The sequence below is a fragment of the Phalacrocorax aristotelis genome, chromosome 4 (assembly GCF_949628215.1).
Source record: "Phalacrocorax aristotelis chromosome 4, bGulAri2.1, whole genome shotgun sequence".
Taxonomy (NCBI): Eukaryota; Metazoa; Chordata; class Aves; order Suliformes; family Phalacrocoracidae; genus Phalacrocorax; species Phalacrocorax aristotelis.
In genome coordinates this window covers 25545213-25563360 of record NC_134279.1, presented here as the reverse complement: position 1 = coordinate 25563360, position 18148 = coordinate 25545213, and the positions used below count along the sequence as shown (strand labels likewise).

The following is an 18148-nucleotide window of genomic DNA, read 5'->3' as shown; positions in this document are numbered from 1 at the left end:
TTACTGCTTCCTGGGTTTCCCTTAGGAGCTCTAGATGTCTGAAACTGTCATGGTATGGTTTGGCTCTTCTCTACTAGCTATCCCATTAGCTTCGTTTTGCTTCCCTTTCTGTGTAGAGTGGCACCTGGAAGTTTCCTTACCATTGGGAAAAGCAGCGTACTAACCTTCCAATAGCAAACTTCCACAGTGATGCCTTCAGCAGTGAACAAGAAAGCAGTCTTCCTGGCAATAGAAAGAGTAAAATCAGGGATGTGAGCCTAAGGCACATCTGTTGTAAAAGTACTCCCTGGCATTTTCCATGGCTGTAGTGAATTGTGCAGCTTTGGGATTCTTCTCATGGCAAAGAGAATTCCTACGGTCACTACTTAAGAACCCAGTCTGATGTGAACTTAAATGTCATCAATGTCCCTTGGACTGGAAAGTATTCAGCATTTAATAAGTTAGAGTCTTTTGGCCATGACCTTGGCAGATAACTGTTGTCATAGGCTCTCATTTAAATGTATGTTTATATTTAAAAGTAAACAAACAAAAAAGCAGTAAAGCCAAATCAAGAGTCTCCTGCTGTGTGCTGACCTGCCCTCCGTGTGCAGGGGTTTTGCTAGTAGTTCAGGTTGATTTTTAAATTAGACTCCTCTAGGTATAAAAAAGTTAAGCTACAAAAGAAGTTAGCTACAGAAGCCAATATTTTCTATTCTTATTTAAGGGTTCCTAGCACAGTTAGTCCATAAAAGTAAAGAAGCTCCCATGTATCTTATTTTCTATTAACTAATCGTAGAGGTCCAGAATTAAAGCTAAGTGCAGCTTAGTTTGTTCTCATGACCTGGGATTCAGAAGCTAATCAGTGGAATGATACATACAGAACAGACAAATTGTGAGGTTCTTGTATTTCCCATATATTTCATATACACTGTAATGAAAAATAGCCAGAATATGTCTGGTTTTAAGATGTGAAGATATTAATTCTCTTCCTTTCCTGTCTCTTTTTTTCATTTCTCCCTGCTTTACCTTTCTTTCTTGCCAAATGCTTTTGATCAATATAACTATTTAGCCCAACAACAAGTTTTCAATTACATACTTGACTGAATTTGCAATGCAGCTGTTACTAGCCTAACTAGATCAAAATGAAACCACTGACCTAAGATCCCTATTTAACTCAAGTCTGGAAACCAGTATTTGGGTTGAAATTGCTATACTGCTTTTTCACATAATCTACTGTATTTTGAAATGTACTGATTAAGTCTGTAATGGTCCTGTTCCTTCCCCTGTAAAATGGAGGCAACGATCTCCTTTCAATTGGAGGAAATTAAGATGGAGATCTACACCTGCCAATCTGAAAAATGTGTGAACTGGAGGGCAGGAATATCAATGTATTGTGTTGGTTTGTTCAATGACTGTGGTCTGCTGAAGAGCATTGTGTTATTCTTAATGTTGGGTTTATGTAGTCTGACTGTATAGTATGCCAAGTTTCCTATCTTCTTAGGGAAGCAAGGAAACAGCTCTTTTCCAACAACAACAACAAAAAAATCTGAATCACAGATTTAACACTCACAGTCCCTCTACCTCAAAGGCCAAAGCCATGCAAAAATTGACAGTAGGACTGGGATTAGGATTGAGGAATTCTTGGCCTCTTGCCCATGCTCGGTCAACTCCAGTTCACTGCCTTGCCTGCTCATGCTTAGTCACACACGAAGACTCCCATGCCCGCCAAGTCCATCTGGCATCTGTTACTCTGCATGCCATAAAGTAAGACATAGAATTAGTGATCCTCCTGAGTGGGGTATCCTGCTGAGGACTGTGCCTGTGTGTGAGCTCTGTGCAATGGCTTTTATAATTCTTGAGTAACAGGCTTGAGGTTTGTCAGTGCTACGAGCCGCAATGCCGAACAGGCACATCCAGGTGACTAAACATGAACAGCAGCCTTGCCACAGTGTCAGGAAAAATGGACTAATTTACCTTATTTCTCAGCATTCTGCTCTGTGGATATACCCTGAGATCTGACAGCTATTTGATTTCGTATTAGCAGTCCCAGCCGTATCCTCTACTAAAGACAATTACTTTTTTTCTTTAAATGTTTGAATATACAGAAACATGGTATAGAGATTCTGGGGAGAAAATCCATGGTAGAGACAGGTCTTTCTCTTTTCTAGCAAAAAGCAAATTTAATTTACATTGTATTTTTATGAAGGAGCAACATATGTTAATTATGGCAGATACACTTTCCCAGTTACTATATGAATGTGATACAGAAATAAATGGAAAATTCCTATTTTCTTTGGTACATCTATTAAATTTCATTTAAGATAGATCAAATAAAAAGATGTTATAACTTGAGAATTCTGAAATATGAAGAGTGTGACATTAATTTTGTAACTTCATGTCTAGGAGGAGAAAAAATGTGTATGTTAAGTCAGTAAAGATGTTATGATTTGGATCTCAAGCAGTGAAAATGAGTTCTTTTTCTTATGACCATATTTTCTATGTTGGGGCCTATATGGGCTTTTAATACTGCTTTATAAGTGTTTGCTGTTCAACTGCAAAAATAATAATTTTTGAATTTATGGAACTAGCCACTTAGAGCTGATCATTCAAATCCTTTTCCAGCTCCAGGTTGTACTCTTGCCTTTTTTTCCCCTTGAGCTAATTCTGCTGGTCATGCTTTTTCCTGGAAATGTCCTAGTTCCAAGCTTTTTGAGGCTTTCATCTTATTTCACAGTAATTTCTGAAATTGTTTTTCGTAAATGATGCAGGTGAATGCTGAAACAACTTTCATAATTGTAACTGTCAATGGTTCACAAAAATACAGTCAGGTTTTTATTTCTGAGCTTCACTCACAAATGCTGTTTATTGTATTGGCTGAAACCTAAATCTTTATAAGAGGAATCATTTTAAATAGAATAATATATGATAATGGAAGGGGGTAGTTAAAATTATGAAGCTTATTGTTTTTTCTAATGAATGACCCTTTACAGATGGCACATTAGAACAAACATTTGTTCACTTCTTTCTTACTTCTGTTTCTGACAAGCTGTTTGTTTTAACCACTGTGTGGTAATTGGCAGTAACGCACCCTTTCAAACCAATGAAAGAAAACAAAATATATGCCCCTTCTGTAAATTCCTATAGAACAATGTGTGGGAGGAATCAGCGTCTGTTCCTCCCAAAGCAAAACAATTTGTTTCAGCTTTTGTTCTGTTGCAGAAGTCAAAACTTGTATAAGAAGAATCTTTATGCAGAAGCGATAAGAGATGCTAGCAGCTGCACTGACAATGAGAACGTGATACCTACCAGCAACAAGTCTCTGGTAACTATATTAATGTGGAATGGAGAGGGAAGCAGGAAGGATCAAAGAGTGTTAGGGATCCACTTGAGATTATCCACCAAATAATTCACATCTTAAATATATTAAGTAACTGCTAGAGTCATCAAGTGCTTTGCTGTGAACCCTAGTTCATCTTACCTCATTGTTATCCCTCAAAGTTCACAGCTGCCTGGATGTATTGCAACCATTAGCTAGTGTTATTGTTAGCTTTGAACGCAACGGTTGGGGAACTGTGTTCTAAATTAAGGAAATGGCAATGTGATGACATGGCATATCACAGAGTTATTTTCACAGGAAAGCATGCCCTCTGTAAAAAAGGCTTCTTAGAAGCCAAGTATTGTGTGTGCTACATGAGATGTTGAACTTTATTTTGGGGGTTGATGAAATTAAATGTCTTTGTTTTAGAGGCTGCTGCCTTGTAAAGAAAAACAACCAGGATGTTATCAGGTCGTTTGGGAGGGACTATAAAATACAGATTTTGCACTGGTGTAGGTAGAAATGCCATCATGATCTGGTTGTACTGTCCTGTTGCGTTTTTGAGGTTGCATCAGAGAACTTGGACCCATAAGATCTGATCTAAGCACCTGATTCTCACTGGTGTCAAAATGGCATTATACTGATGGGTGATAGCAATTGAAACTTGAAGTTGGCAAAAGTGACGTAATTGCTATCTGTAGCTAGTTCTGTGCCCGGTCTGAGACTCCTTTCTCAAAATGACATGACTTAGGCTGAGAGCTTGTGTGCACACATGTATCATTCAGCTCTGAGTAAGCTGCTGTAGTGCAGATATCACCGTACTTGTCCAGGCAGCATCACATTAGCTAAGCAGCATACACTGTTTGAAACAAGCACAGTTATGCCACTGCAGAAAACAACTGGAAGAGTTTATACTTGTACAGGATTGGTGATAAACTCTCATGAAGCACACACCTTTTTACTGGGGTAACTGCACAGGTGTTTTTCTAGTACAGGTATTACTGTAAGGTTTTAAAGCCTTGCACGCCCAACTGTAGCTGGAAAGGTACAAGAACCGTGTGCGTAGTAGTCATGGTCACAAAAGCATTTGACTTTAAATGGCCTGAAGTTTGACTCTGCTCCAAATCTTTGAGTCCAGAAAAAGCTGTTTTTGTTCTCCTTGGGAGTCTGTTTGAGGGGTTGAATATCATGGAGTATTTATAGTGCAAATCCAAGGATTTTTAATCAACCTGAAGAAGGCCTCGCAAATGGTTTAGATTGAGTGTCTGGCAGGATTTGTGAGTGGATAGCCACCGAGACACACCATCAAACATATGTTGGGAGTACTGAATTGACTTGACCTGGGTTACAACATATTGCTCCGTAGCTGGTCTACCGCATACTCTTGTGGACCTTTTGTTACCAGCACTTTGTTCCTCCAGATACTGGTCAGCAAATGTGCTGAATCATGGTGATGTCATCATTTGTTCACAGCAGAGACAAAAACTACAGCTTGCAAAATATCTGAGGCTGGGAAAATCAGAAACATTTGTTGGGACTGAGAACAGCTTGTTGCCTGGGAGCAATGCTCTTGGAGGCCTGCAGCTCATCAGCTCTGTCCCCACCTGCTGTTTTCCCCACAGTTGATATTAGTCGTCAATGACCAGTGCCTTCTTGCACTGGGAGACATCAAATACGTTAATAAAGTAATTTATTGCAAATGGCTTGTTGCAAGCTGGAACAGGAAGTCACTGACCCTTTGCTAATTGTTGCTGCTTACACAGTAATGGATTCCTGTGGCTTCATGCCTGTCATTTTCTCTATGCTGATGTAGCCATTGAGTGTTAAGTTCACTGGGGTTTCATGCATGCATGTACTCAGGTTAGAAACTGTAGACCTGCCAAAAAGGAGCAGGAAGTTGTCCATTTCTACTGTTCACTTAAAGTGGATTATTGGGGAGTTTTATGTTAAAAAAAAAAAGAGATTATACTACATCTGGGACAGAAAACTCTATAGCTCCTCAACTCTTCAGGTACTGGAAGAGGTTTTTGGGTGCTATTGATTTACACAGCATTACACATCCTAATGAAGGACTTCATATGGGGACTGGATGATGTGTATGCAGTACTATAAAGAGCTCATGAAATTCACTCCTTTTGTGGCCCACAGTGCTACTGCTCATTTGTGAGGCTTGGGAGAGGGAGTGCAAAGACTTTCTTGTTCTTGCCCATCTATGTTAACGTAGAGGATAATGAGCTTTTATCCTATCACACATATCAAATGCTAGGTGTCGTGATACAGAAACTATACCTATAAATTGTACAAATGTAATACATTTTTTCCCTTACTTCTATTCTGCCAAGTGAGGCTATGCTTAGCTGAGGGCATGCCTGGGTATTTTTTCAAATTCGTATTAGAGTTCATAAAACAGGCTAGGTTTCTCCTAGGGTTATGTAAGCCTTGGTAAACTTCTGGACATGCCTGGATTTTGATGCTATTCTGAGACTTTTCATCCAGCAAGTGTTCTGCTTTGCACAGTCAAAGATATTTTGCAGAACTGTGTGTAGGGGAATCTCCTCCAGGGTCTGTCACATGTGGGTTAGCAGCTGTAAGCCTAGAGATTTTATGTAAATGAACTGATGCTTAAATAGTCACACCTGCTACATCTGTGATCTGTCCACATAAACCCACCAATTATCCACCTGGACCACTGAATCTGTCATTCCTTCTGCTGGAACATTTTATTTAGAGATATTTTCTTTTCTTCCCTGTCTCTGCCCTTTAAACATCCCCCTTTTACTGGATTTCCCTCTTTCCCCCTATACTATTTCAGCACAGTGCTGCACATTGCTTTCCTCTACCTGTGTTTTTTTCTGTTTTCCCCCGGTCTTTTCTGCACGTTCCCCCAGAAAGTCCCATCTTCTGCTTCCAAGGTGTCACTCCCACTGTCACCATGAGACGATGGAATCGCACACCCCAGGTGATGCCAAGAGCCAGAAAGGGATACTCACTTCCTTCCCTGTGTCTGACAGGGTTTCCTGCAGGCCTCTCTAATACTTTAAAAGTGGCCCTCAGTACTATGGAGAGAGTTGATTTTCATCTGTTTTTGTTTTTGCGACTGGAAAGGTTGATTTGCAAGGCAAGAGAATGGGTAGTTCTTTACTAGACTGGGACTGCACGCTTCCCAAAGAAAGACCAGGGCTGTCATCAACTCAAATGTTTAATTATCTGCAGGCGAAGGGTCATCCCAGAAGCCAGGATGACCTTTTCCCCCCTGCTGTGGTTGGAGTGTGTGGCCCTTCTAGTTTGCCTCTTGGGTTTCAGAAAACCAGTTCATTTTATATTAATTTGGGCTCTGTATATTTTTGTGCATATTGTATGTATTTGCAGTTTGCGGTTGTTAAGGAGCGTAGCAGTTCTCTGGAGACTAAAGCGGTTGATCTAATTGAGTGTGAGACAACAGATCCTCATCCTGCTTGTCCTTCAGAGTATGGTGAGTAGGATTTCCTTCCTTATTAGATCTCTCCTCACCTTTGTAGCAGCAGGAGCAGCAACCGATAGAGGAGACAGAGAAATCAAAATCGTATTTCTGGCCTGCTTATAGCTGCTGTGCACAGCAGAAGCCATGTCTGCATTGCTGTGAAGAGACCATTCAGTCCTTCACTTTGCAGATTATTAATGAGAAATTACAACAGTGCTTTCACACTCATAAGAAGCCAAATGCTTCTCGTGATAGTAATAATATCATAGTTTTGCATTTATATAGAACTTCACAGGTTTCACAGAATCCCAGAATCCCAGGTTGGAAGGGACCTCAGGGATCACCTAGTCCAACCTTTCTAGGAAGAGCACAGTCTAGACAAGATGGCCCAGCACCCTGTCCAGGCAACTCTTGAAGGTGTCCAACGTGGCCGAGTCAACCACTTCCCTGGGGAGATTATTCCAATGGGTGACTGTTCTCGCTGTGAAAAATTTCCCTCTCGTGTCCAACTAGAATCTCCCCAAGAGCAACTTGTGGCCATTCCCCCTTGTCCTCTCCATGTGACTCCTTGTGAAAAGGGAGCCTCCATCTTCTTTGTAGCTGCCCCTTAAGTACTGGTACACGGTGATGAGATCCCCTCTAAGCCTCCTTTTCTCAAGGCTTGTTTCATAGCAAGTGAGTTATGTCCATCATACTGATGGGCAATGTATGTCTGCAGAAAGATATACTTTGACAGCCCTTTTTCATTCAGGCAGGATAACTACATTGGTGTGAGGAGTCCAGGTCTCCCCAGAAAGCTTTTGCCCTGTGGCAGCAACTACAGTTCTGCTTTTTGAGTTAAACAGGCTATTTGACTGCTTGGGGAGTGTTTGGTGCTTAAACAAAGATGAGATGAATGAAGAAGATGTGCCTCCCATCCCTGGCACACCGGCAGCACAAAGGTAAACAGTGGGCTTCCACAGCCCACAGGTTACCAGCTGGACCACTCTGAGTTTTAGGAAATGCTGCCTTAGAGATGGCATCTGAATCTCCTAATTGCTCAGATGGTGAGAAATGATGGAGAAAGACTGATATCCTTAACCATTTGTCATGTTTACCATATATACCTCCTAACCACAGAAGTTACTAGAGAACCCAGTTTGCATCAGTCATTTAGAAATATGCAAAGACAAATGTTTGAGGATACTCAAGTGGGAAGACATCTTGCAATATTTTCAAAATATTGGGAAGTCACTTTATTAATCAGTAGAAAATATGTCTCACATTTACTTCATTGGACTAATATTGTGAACATGTGTAGAACTGTATTGTCCATTGATGGAAGCCTGATGTTTCCCATTAGGAGGTTCTGTTCTCATTTATAGTTTTATCAGATGCAGCTATTGGAACAGAAATTTCTCATGAGAGGTGTCTGATTTTTTCCTAGTTGAAAATTTTAGCAAAAGTGTTTCAAACATTTTAGGCAACAAGACCGGTAAGTAATCTGATGTCTTTTCTAACATGTTAAAGAAAGTTCTTACACCATGCCAGTGAATAATTCTAAGATCTTTTGACTTTGGAGAAAGGGCTTTAATTTTGCCAGGCAGGTTGTCTTCTTGTCATGGGCAGGCATTTTCCTGTTCTTGTGCATTAAAACAGAGAACCATGAAATTTGCATAGGACAAGTCATTTCTTAAAATCTGAAGCAAGTTCTTGACTTTGCCTTATTTTTTGTTCTTTTGACATGAATTGATTTCATACTTTTCTGAACACAGTTCCATGCTTCCTTTCATAGCCTTCCTCTCTCAAAGCTGACATTAGCTTTCTTTTAGGTTAGTTATTGTGAAGCTTCTCAAATGGCTTTCAGTAATACATATCCATTTTCTCCAGTGGAAGAACAGCCTATAACATATGACAAAGCAGGAGAGACTTTGGCAGAAGAACAGGAGAAAGAACAAGGCTGTCGACAAGAGGTTCCTGTTGGTGAGAAATTGTGCAAGCCCATGGGAGCGGCGAAGGGCCCTCCCCAGGCTCCCTGGAGCATCCACCCCAAGTCCCTGCTGGAAAAGGAGCCCTGCGAGCTTGCCCCAGCCAGCCTGCTGATGCAGCCAGACTAGAAGCAGCCTGGGTTTGAGTGGGAAAAGGAGGACGGTAGAAATCAGTAGAGAATGGGAACTCATGAAACACTGAAGCAACCCTCACTTCTGCATTAAACTCCACTTTAGAAAAAAAACACAAGGCAAAACAGAGCAGAGAAGTCTTTGTCTCTCCTTCCCTATCATCTCTGCTTGGAAGAATTATTGTGAGTAATGTATTAGCAATGAGTACTCTATAAGTATCCTCTTTAAGGATCACCGCTGCTAACTTCTTTAACTGCCTGCTAAAAGGACACCGAGAGGAAAACAGATTAGTGGGTGATTTGTCAGAGATAAGTATTTTCTAATGCAGTCTATGGCAAGTAGTGGTCTCTACACATACATACACAGACTCCAGAAAACTGCCTAGAAAATGGGCCACAAGTACAACTACAGAGAAACTGGAATGGAAGATGATGGAGGAAAATGAGTTAAAAACGAACCTTTTTATTAAAATATTGTTAATGGACACTTTAAGACTCTCCCTAGCACTGCTGGCAGGCCAGTGTAACTTCTTGGACTTCACCAGAGATATTCTTGTATCTGCTTCTGTAAGTGAGCACCAAAAGGGGTCTTGCATTTCTCAGGTTTGGTGGTCTGGAGGATGGTTTATAAGCATATGGTACTAATGATGGTCACCTTTATTCAGTGACAGGTAACATTTGAGGGAAATAGTGAATCTTCCATTAAATTTTCCAGTCTACACTGCTCCTTCAGATCATTACAGGATTGTTTCTGGGCTGAGGCAGTGGGCCTGAGTCTGCTTTCAGCCCTGCGAGGAAGCATGTACTGTAGTTATCCTTGCCTCACAGAAGCGTGACTGGCAGCAAAAGGTGGTCCATTATAGAGGACTTAGGAAAGAAGTCCAGCCAGTTGCTGCTCCAAAAGAATGGGAGGAGTGGGACAAACAAAAAGCCACTTCAGTTTGGACTGACTTCCGCATAACTGGTTTGTGATGCCTGATACACTCCACGGGATCAACTGGAAAACACCACCGATTTTTCTTGGAACTGGCTTTCTAACAGCTACAGTTCCCTTCCAGTTATTTACTAAGAACTAACTCACTTATAAAGCTCTGTTGTATACAGTTGTAGTTTAGTTGTTTATCATCTCAAGTGATTTGCACCACTGGTCTTGACTCCCTAAGGCTGTTTTCAGAAGGTTTTGGAAGATATATGGAAATCAGCTATATTACTAACAAATTTTTGATTCTAGAGGATCTCTCAGTCCTCTGTCTTTGAAGCCTACTGCTATAACTATCCAACACCTTCTTTAAACTTTGCTACGGTGCCTACCACTCGTGGTCCTTGTAATTCATTAGCTGGATAATAGTGGTAAATGTTATTAATTTGTGTGCTTACCATCCTGCTTTTTGGTGTTTTAGAAGCCTGCCAGGAAGGTACGGGATGTTGTAATTTGGTTACCAGGTCTGTAGGCCAATGGTGGCAAAGAGTATTGAAAAGCTTTTATCTCTTGTCCAAAACAGTTACACAGTTGAGTAACTGTGGAGTCAGTTCTGATTTAGGTTGGTGTAAACAGTGAGAACATTGAGCCTAAGGTGCATGAATTACAATAAATATAATGCTCTGTTGTGTAGAGAGTTGTAATATTTTTATCTTCTAAAGTGACTTTTGATAGTGGTTTTGAATTGCGGAGTCTGTTTTCTAATCACATCAGTTCTGAATTCAGAATAAACTTGTAAAATAGGCATTTCCAGAGGTTAGTTGGAACCAGTAGCAACAAAGATGTATTCTCTTGTGTGAATGGCAACAAGGGTGCTTCCATGGAAAGAGAAGTGGTTGAGGAGTGTCGGCATACTAAACTGTGTTCAGGAGAGGGCACCTACTGGGTTGAACCATGGGTATTTGATAGATTATATTTTAGGTTCAGTATAATTTAATTTCATTAACATTGTTAAATGATTTCCTGGTCTTTCACAGTTCATCATTGATCTTGTGTATTTTGATGGGAAGAGTCCAGCTATAAAGGCCCTGAATCAGTAAGGCATTTTATTTCCATGAGAGCTAGACAGTAAAAGAACTTTGATCCCTGCACTTTGATTAGCTCTGGTGAAATATGTTTGTGTGCTTAAAATCAAAGTGTTGTGTTGAATGACAGTCAACATATAGTTGGAAGTTTCCCCACTCAAAGGAAATAAAGATTTGTAACTTTGGACCTTGTCTAAACAAAGGTGTTTCAGACTCTTTACAAATTAGTTTCATGTTCTAGCCCATGGTTTTTGTTTTGTTTTGTTTTCCTTCAGTTTAAGGATCTAATTTTAAATTTGATAGTGTTCTTTACAGAATAAGATAGAAAAATTGAGCTGATGCGTCTTTGTAATTGGGGTGTTTTGAGTTTTAAATTTTTCCTAAACTCAACTCTAAACTCAATTTTTAGTGTAAAACCTTGAGATGATATTTCAACACAAATATAATATATTTGGTTTATTTGTATGTTTATAAAGCTATTGATTTATAAAATAAAATAAAAATATCCCATGTGTCCCTCTTGTTTTAAAAGAAGAGAATGCAAAATTCTGGTTTCATGTCATGTTTGTTGATAGCTCCATTGGTTTCATACAGCCACAGTGTGTAATGTGTTGGTACAGCATGTGCATGGGTTTTTCTTTCACCGCTTAGAGAATCTATATTAATGAGGATTATCTTCTGCAGCTCGCAGGTAGATCCCAGCTTGAATATGGTAAGTTTTTATTGATTATTTTAGTTATACATTCCCATAAGCCAGTAGAATCCATATACTCCTTTTTGTGCACATTTAAATGGCTCTGTTATGAATGTTGTTACTAGTTTGTCTAGAAATATTATCCATGGCTTCACAGTAAGCTTTCAAACTGGTCTCCAAGATGTTATTCTGAGGCTTTACATGCAGATCTTTTGAAGTGAAACGGTTGAATCCTGGAGGATCCTAAGTTTTTTGGCTAAACTTTTTTCAGGTATGCAAAAAAGGTCCCCCAACAACTTTTAAAATTATATTACTTTCTGGGTATGTAGCTAATTTAGTATTAACCTCAAATCCTACTGGTATTCTCTGACTTTTAAAAATGAAATGAACATGTATTATATTAAGCTGTAAAAGAGGAATTCAGAAACATAGGGGAGAAAACCTTGACAAGTCCAAAGTGAGAAAACTCTTGGGCAATTCTAAAGAGCAAAGGAAGAAACGAGTTTGCTCAGTTTAATAAATCCTGACTTTATTGAAATTGACATCTCAATTCTCTAAAGCCATATTTTCATTGTAAACAAGTGAGGAATAATTCACGCACATTCATAATGAACATAGACAAAGCAATGGTTCCTAGTCATAGGAATGCATGACACATCCCATTTTAAGTTCCTTTTGCAGTCAATTGCAGCTTTGCAGAAGTTAATCTGTTCAGGCAAAAATTTTCCATCCTGGTAATCTCTTTCAGGATGAAAATATTTCTAAAAAAATTCTAGGAAAAAAAAAAATTATTTGGAATGTGATTAGGGGAAGCCTCTGCCTTGTTAACGTATATTGTGTTTCTGTCTTATTGGGAGTCATTTTATCTCTTGTTACTTCAGGGTGATGCCTATGCTGTTCAGTTAGTCTTCAGGACACACTTGATGTTATTGCTTCGCTCCTTGATAACTTGCCATCTTTATCTCTGTGCATGTGAAAAGGAAAGATGTTAGTGGCATTAGAAACCTCCCCCAGAGCCCCAGGAATGCACCCCAAACACAATCTGCAAGGGTGATAGCCTAAGTTGGCTCATGTTCCTCTGATCTTTTACTGAGACTGCTGTTTAATGCCAGTTTTGATGTGGACCAGGAACAGCCAACTTTGTGAAGACCATTCATCATGGGATTAACTTTCAGGCACTCCTCAGTACTGAGGTGGACTAGATTCAGACTAGTGAAAAGCCTTAGTCCCTTCTATCCAGCCTCAGGGCCCTCAATATCCTGCAATTTCAAGGCTTTGGAACTTCTCTTTTGAGGCAACAGCTGCAATAATCATCTATAAAGATGCAGAAGCCCTTTTGTACTGGGACCCTAGCCACTATCATGTCTTCCTCCTCAAGCCTCGGTGTTACAACCAAAATGTCTTCTCCCTGCCTGCTGTCCTTTTGGAGGAAATGGTTCTGACTCTTTCATTCTATTAGATACAGGCAGAAGCTAAACCAAAGCCTAGAAGGAATTTCTACACTTTATAGATCAAGTCTGGCAGCTGCTTTTCTTCCAGGTAAGAAGTTAGGGTATGTGTCCAGGATTAATTTTAAGAGTCTGGGTCCTAGACCCTTGTTTTTGCTCGCACCCACTGCTGCACGACACTGTTACCTTCCCAAGCATTCAGATTTATACCATATGACTTCCAGGAGCTTCAGTTCACAAATAACCTTGTCCATATTACCCCTAATCTGGCCCCATCAGTCTGACCCTTACCATATGCTTATTACGGGTTATGCGATCCTGCCTGCCAGCCAGTTTTCAGTCCATGTAGCAATATTGGCCTTACCTACATGGCCTTTATCCAAACCAATTTGGAATGGTTTTAAAAGTAAGTCAAAGATACCATGTGCTCACTTTTATGTGATCAGCTACTGGAAACAGAGTAGCTGGAGTCTTGGTCCTTTAATAAGTCCCCTAAGTATTAATATAATGCAAACAATGAAAAGAATACTTAATAATTTATAAAAGAATTAGCTACTCATGCCCATATTAAAAAGAGATTTATTAAAAAAAAAAACCAACACCAAAACCAAACCCTACAACAGTTTAATAGCTTTGTAGTTTCATGACCCAGCAATTTTTGTGCTGCTCTGGGCATTTCATTGATTAAAGCCAAGAAGTTTTATGTGCTGAATTCAGTCTACAGAACAGTATGCATGTTTTAATGGCCATGATCTTCATTAATATTGATTGCACAAAACAATATTTTTGAGTGTGTTTTAATAAATGGAGAGAATGCACAGGTGATATTTCATTAGGCTATTAACAGTAGTTAGCATTATGTAAGAGAAGTGAAAGTGTGCTGTATATAAATTTATCCTTTTTTCATTCAAGAAATAAATAGAATTATTTAGACTAAGATTTTAGTGGTCATGTTATTGTTTACTTCTTGTTTGCAAAAGAAAGTTGGACCCGGTTCTGCACAACTTTTGTGCAGTGTGTGTGCCTGTATATAGTAAGAGTTAAGAAACATGTATTTTAAGTGGCTTTTGAGAGGTAACCATTTAAAAAAGGAATCAATAAACTAAATACAGCCAGATGCTGAACATCTCGCTGGAGACCAAAATCACTAATAGTTATGGGAGTTTCAACAATCCCTACAGTATTTGTATGAAATAATAATAGAGTTCAAACTTATTTCCGCTGACCTTAGTGTTGCTCATTAAAGGTTTTAGCAGAGACCTGGATACAGTCGCATTCAAGTGAGGCGTTTGGAATTAAAATACAGATAAAAGAAAAAGGTTAATCCAGGTCAAGGGAACAGACCAAAACTGAGGTTGCGTAAGATTATGTATCTTTCCTTATTTCTCCAATGGTCGACAGCAATTAGTTTTAAGTAACTCTCTTCTTTGCAAAATCTCCTAAATTAGAGCCTAAATATGATATTAACTGTCCATTTTTTTGGCTTTGTCAGTATCCTTAATCACTATACAATGATTTTTGACCTCTAGGACAATTTTGTTTGCCTAAACCCAGAAATGTGCTAAATACTACCTCCAGGAGACTGAGATATATAACAAGGTACCTTCTACTGCTTATTTATATGTTGTAATCATAATAGTTCTCTTCTCCTTTCTCATACCTAATAATGTGTATCAATTGTAGGAAGTGAGTACATCAAAACACACTATGAGCCCAGTTTCGTAATAGTGAGTTAACCATCACCTCAGAGCTGGACATTACTAAATGTTGAGGCAGTTGGATCTGGATCTGATGTACCCTGTGGCTGGATGTAATAATAAACCCAACCGGAAGTCTTCATCCAGCCAGTGGTTCCCTACTCTTCTTCTGCATGCCATATAACGTTCCCTCAAAACACAAATTCAGAGCTTTGTCGCTGAGGGTGCTGCTACATTATAGTGTGGCGGTGAGCAATCAGGAGCACTTGGTTCTGCCCCTCATTCCACTACTTGTAGGGTGGTGTCAGAGAAATAACTCAGCAGGTCCTTGCAAGCTTCCTTCCCACTTGAAGAAAAAAAGAGATGGAAAGAGAGTGAAAGAAGGGCACAGGAATATATTGTAATAGCCTCAGTGTGGCATGGGTTTTGATCTTTGAAAGAAATTCCCGCAGAAGGGCTATTCTTTTAAACAAAGCTAACATTAGAATCATTGGACTTGGAATCAAACTGATTGAGATTTGTGTTTCTTGCTGCTCCAGAGACAGATTAAGACCTATTTGAAGTGGATGGAGTTTTAGCACAGTTGTGTTGACTCATTTTACACCAGATCTGAATCTAATCCCATTCTCACATTATTATACACATAGAGTGTGTACTGTACACCTTGACTCATTCAATATTTTATTTCTGTGATGTTAACTAATCTTTCTTGGTAAAACTCAGTCCTCTGTCTAGAGCCTGTTTACCATAGAGTCCAACTTAAATCCTAAAACAGTTAAACTGTGATAACCTTTTGTGCAGAGGTGAATTCACCCTCTCTTTTTATGTGTAATGATAAACAGATCCAGATCTAAGATTTTAGAAATACTTTACAGAACAGAAATATTGAATCTCTGCATCTGGAGGCTTCAATAAGCAAAACACAGGTATGTTTGTGTAGGTGTATATTTTAAGATGAAGGGAGCATTAGAAGCATTTGAATATATCGGTGCAAGGTCTTCTGATCTACAATAACACAAAGCATGCAGTGTGAAGTCTGGTTCAAGAGTCTCTTCAATTCAAGGCTTCAACCAAACCCGTAGTGTGTAAGGTGGGATATGCGAATGCGTTGTATACCACCCAGCTTGCTATGAGAAACAAGGGAAGGGTGGCTGGGTTCTTTAAACAGTTAAAAAAGTTAAAAGTTAGACCTAACAAATGACACATTTTGAAGTCTTAGTAAAGAATGTGTGCTAGAGTGCACTAATATTGGCAAACAACAAAAGAGAAATGGATACAGCCAAAAGTTGGCAGATCTTCTCTTGGAATGTAAAGGGGGGAGAAAAGAAGCCAAGAATAAAAAGGCTAGGTGTTATTCTTTCCACATGTGTTTATAGAAAAGGGATAGATTTCACGTTTCACCTTTTTCCAGTTTAATGTGTATTATTTTTTCTGCTTTGGTTTATGATACTTTTTTTCACCATCCATTGTTCTATTACAGGTCATTCAGCCTTATGTTTAGATGGTTTTGTACCCTGGTAGTATCCCTCTGCTTCCCATCTGCAAAACCAAAGGGTCATATTTAGTACACTACTAAGCATTTGCGTTTATCCTGCATGCTGTGCATAGGAAACAAGCATCCATGGTCTGCTTCTTCAAAAACATGAAAGCCAAACAAACGCCCAGAAGGACAGGAAACATCTTTAATGACAATGGCTGGCAGGTTTCAGATATTCTCATAAAAATAAGAATGAAATAGGGAGTTTAATCATTCTGCAAATGGTCTAGAAGAGCAAGATGGAATGAGGAAACTGATTAAAAGGCCGCTGTTCATCAGAAGATTCATCAGAACAGACCTTCCTGAAGACAAATCTAGATCATCTCTCATAAGTTCATGTAAGCTCTTCTTTACAGACCTCTCATTTAATTATTTCCATGTGTGAAACTACCATTTCTGGTGCAATGTTTTGGGGTTCTTTTGTATGCATGTTTGTGTGTTTCTGTCTTTAAATTAGCACATAGTGAATTAGTTTAAGGATTTAATATACCAGATTATGTTATTGTATTAATGGACAATGGATGTATCTGAGAAATACCACAAAGCCAAATGTATTGTTCAGAGGAACTAAGCTCTTTCGAAGGGTGCAGAGTCTTGTTATTGCCCCATCCTGTGGGAAAATGCGATCTGTGCTACCTCTGTGGGTTCAGTAGCTCTGGGCAGGGCAGTGATCGGGCCACTCTGCAACCTTTCTTCACACTGGGCTGTGCTTTACACATGTGCCTACTGTCACACTCAAGCTAATAGAGAATGTACATCAAATATCCATGCCCTTTTGCAGGTTACCTATCTGAACTGTATCTACCTACCATATACTGTCTATCTTACAGAGTGACCGCCGAGCCCCATTGAATCACACAGATTTATGTAGGAAAACCATTTGCCTTTTCACCGCCATGGCTGAGAAGCAGTATCAATTGACACTTTCTCAAATAGAAACTTCAGATACTCCCAGACATGTGTAACTTAATTTGACATTTTCCCTCCTATCAGATGAAAGGAATACAGCAGGGAATTGCTTCAGTATTTCGGATGTTAGATGAAAGTGACATCCATCTACTGGTACTTTGAGCTGTAGGATATATTTAAAAAAAAAAACAACTCTAAAAGGTAAATATAATTACGAGCGTATGATTTGTCTTCTTGGTGCTGGACAGAGAAGGGATAGTAAGTTTGCGGTAACATCTCCCTCTTGCTGAACATATATAAACAGTGTTGAGAAACCTGAGAGGGTAAATGTATGCAAGGCTTCCAGTCACAGCTCCAGTCCTGCAGGGTATGAGACTTCCAGCCTTTTTTTACTTCAGGACTTCCTGGAAGATTTTTTTCTTGCAGAACTTTGCAGATCACAAGGGTTTGGCTAAGCTTCAGAAAACAATGTACAGGATTATAGCTGAAAGGAACCTGTTGAGGTTCCCTTTAAGTATGCCACTAGAGCCCCTGGTTTTGTAGACCTCTCAAATTGTTTTTAGATTTTAAGTGTGTCGCATATATTAAAATTTCTTCCTATACTTTGAAACACCATTTATTTTCTTGGGGAGGGTTTTGGGGTCTGATTTTTAATCAAACTTCTAGCTGAGGGCATGCCTCAGCTGTAAGCATAGAGAAAAGCCTCAAAAAAAGAGGATTTAAATGAATAAGTGAGTGCTAGAGATATAGTAGAACACTCACAAAACCCCCACAAATGAAAATCTGTTTACTAGGAAAGGTGATCAATTGAAAATTATTAAATGTTACATTCAGAACTGTCTGTCCAATATCAATTTAACCACTTTCTTTATGTGCATTACATTGATTTATTTTCTTTGCTCCTATGGATTTTTGGTTCAGTTATGAACAAAATGATTTAGAATAGTTTTACACTAAAAATTATTGTGGTGCTCAATCCTAGTTGTATGTCACCAGCAAAATCCCT

General features: G+C 39.2%; 1 protein-coding gene across 1 annotated transcript in view; it reads left to right on the top strand.

The window, feature by feature from the left end:
* The window catches only part of EGF (epidermal growth factor), a 63725-nt gene extending 51116 nt beyond the window's left edge, over nucleotides 1–12609 (top strand). Inside the window, exons 23-25 of the mRNA XM_075090655.1 lie at nucleotides 3199–3301; nucleotides 6665–6767; nucleotides 8625–12609. Of these exons, the coding sequence (XP_074946756.1) occupies nucleotides 3199–3301; nucleotides 6665–6767; nucleotides 8625–8851 (433 nt within the window). The 3' untranslated portion in view covers nucleotides 8852–12609. The remainder of the gene's footprint in view (nucleotides 1–3198; nucleotides 3302–6664; nucleotides 6768–8624) is intronic.
* Nucleotides 12610–18148: the final 5539 nt, after the last annotated feature.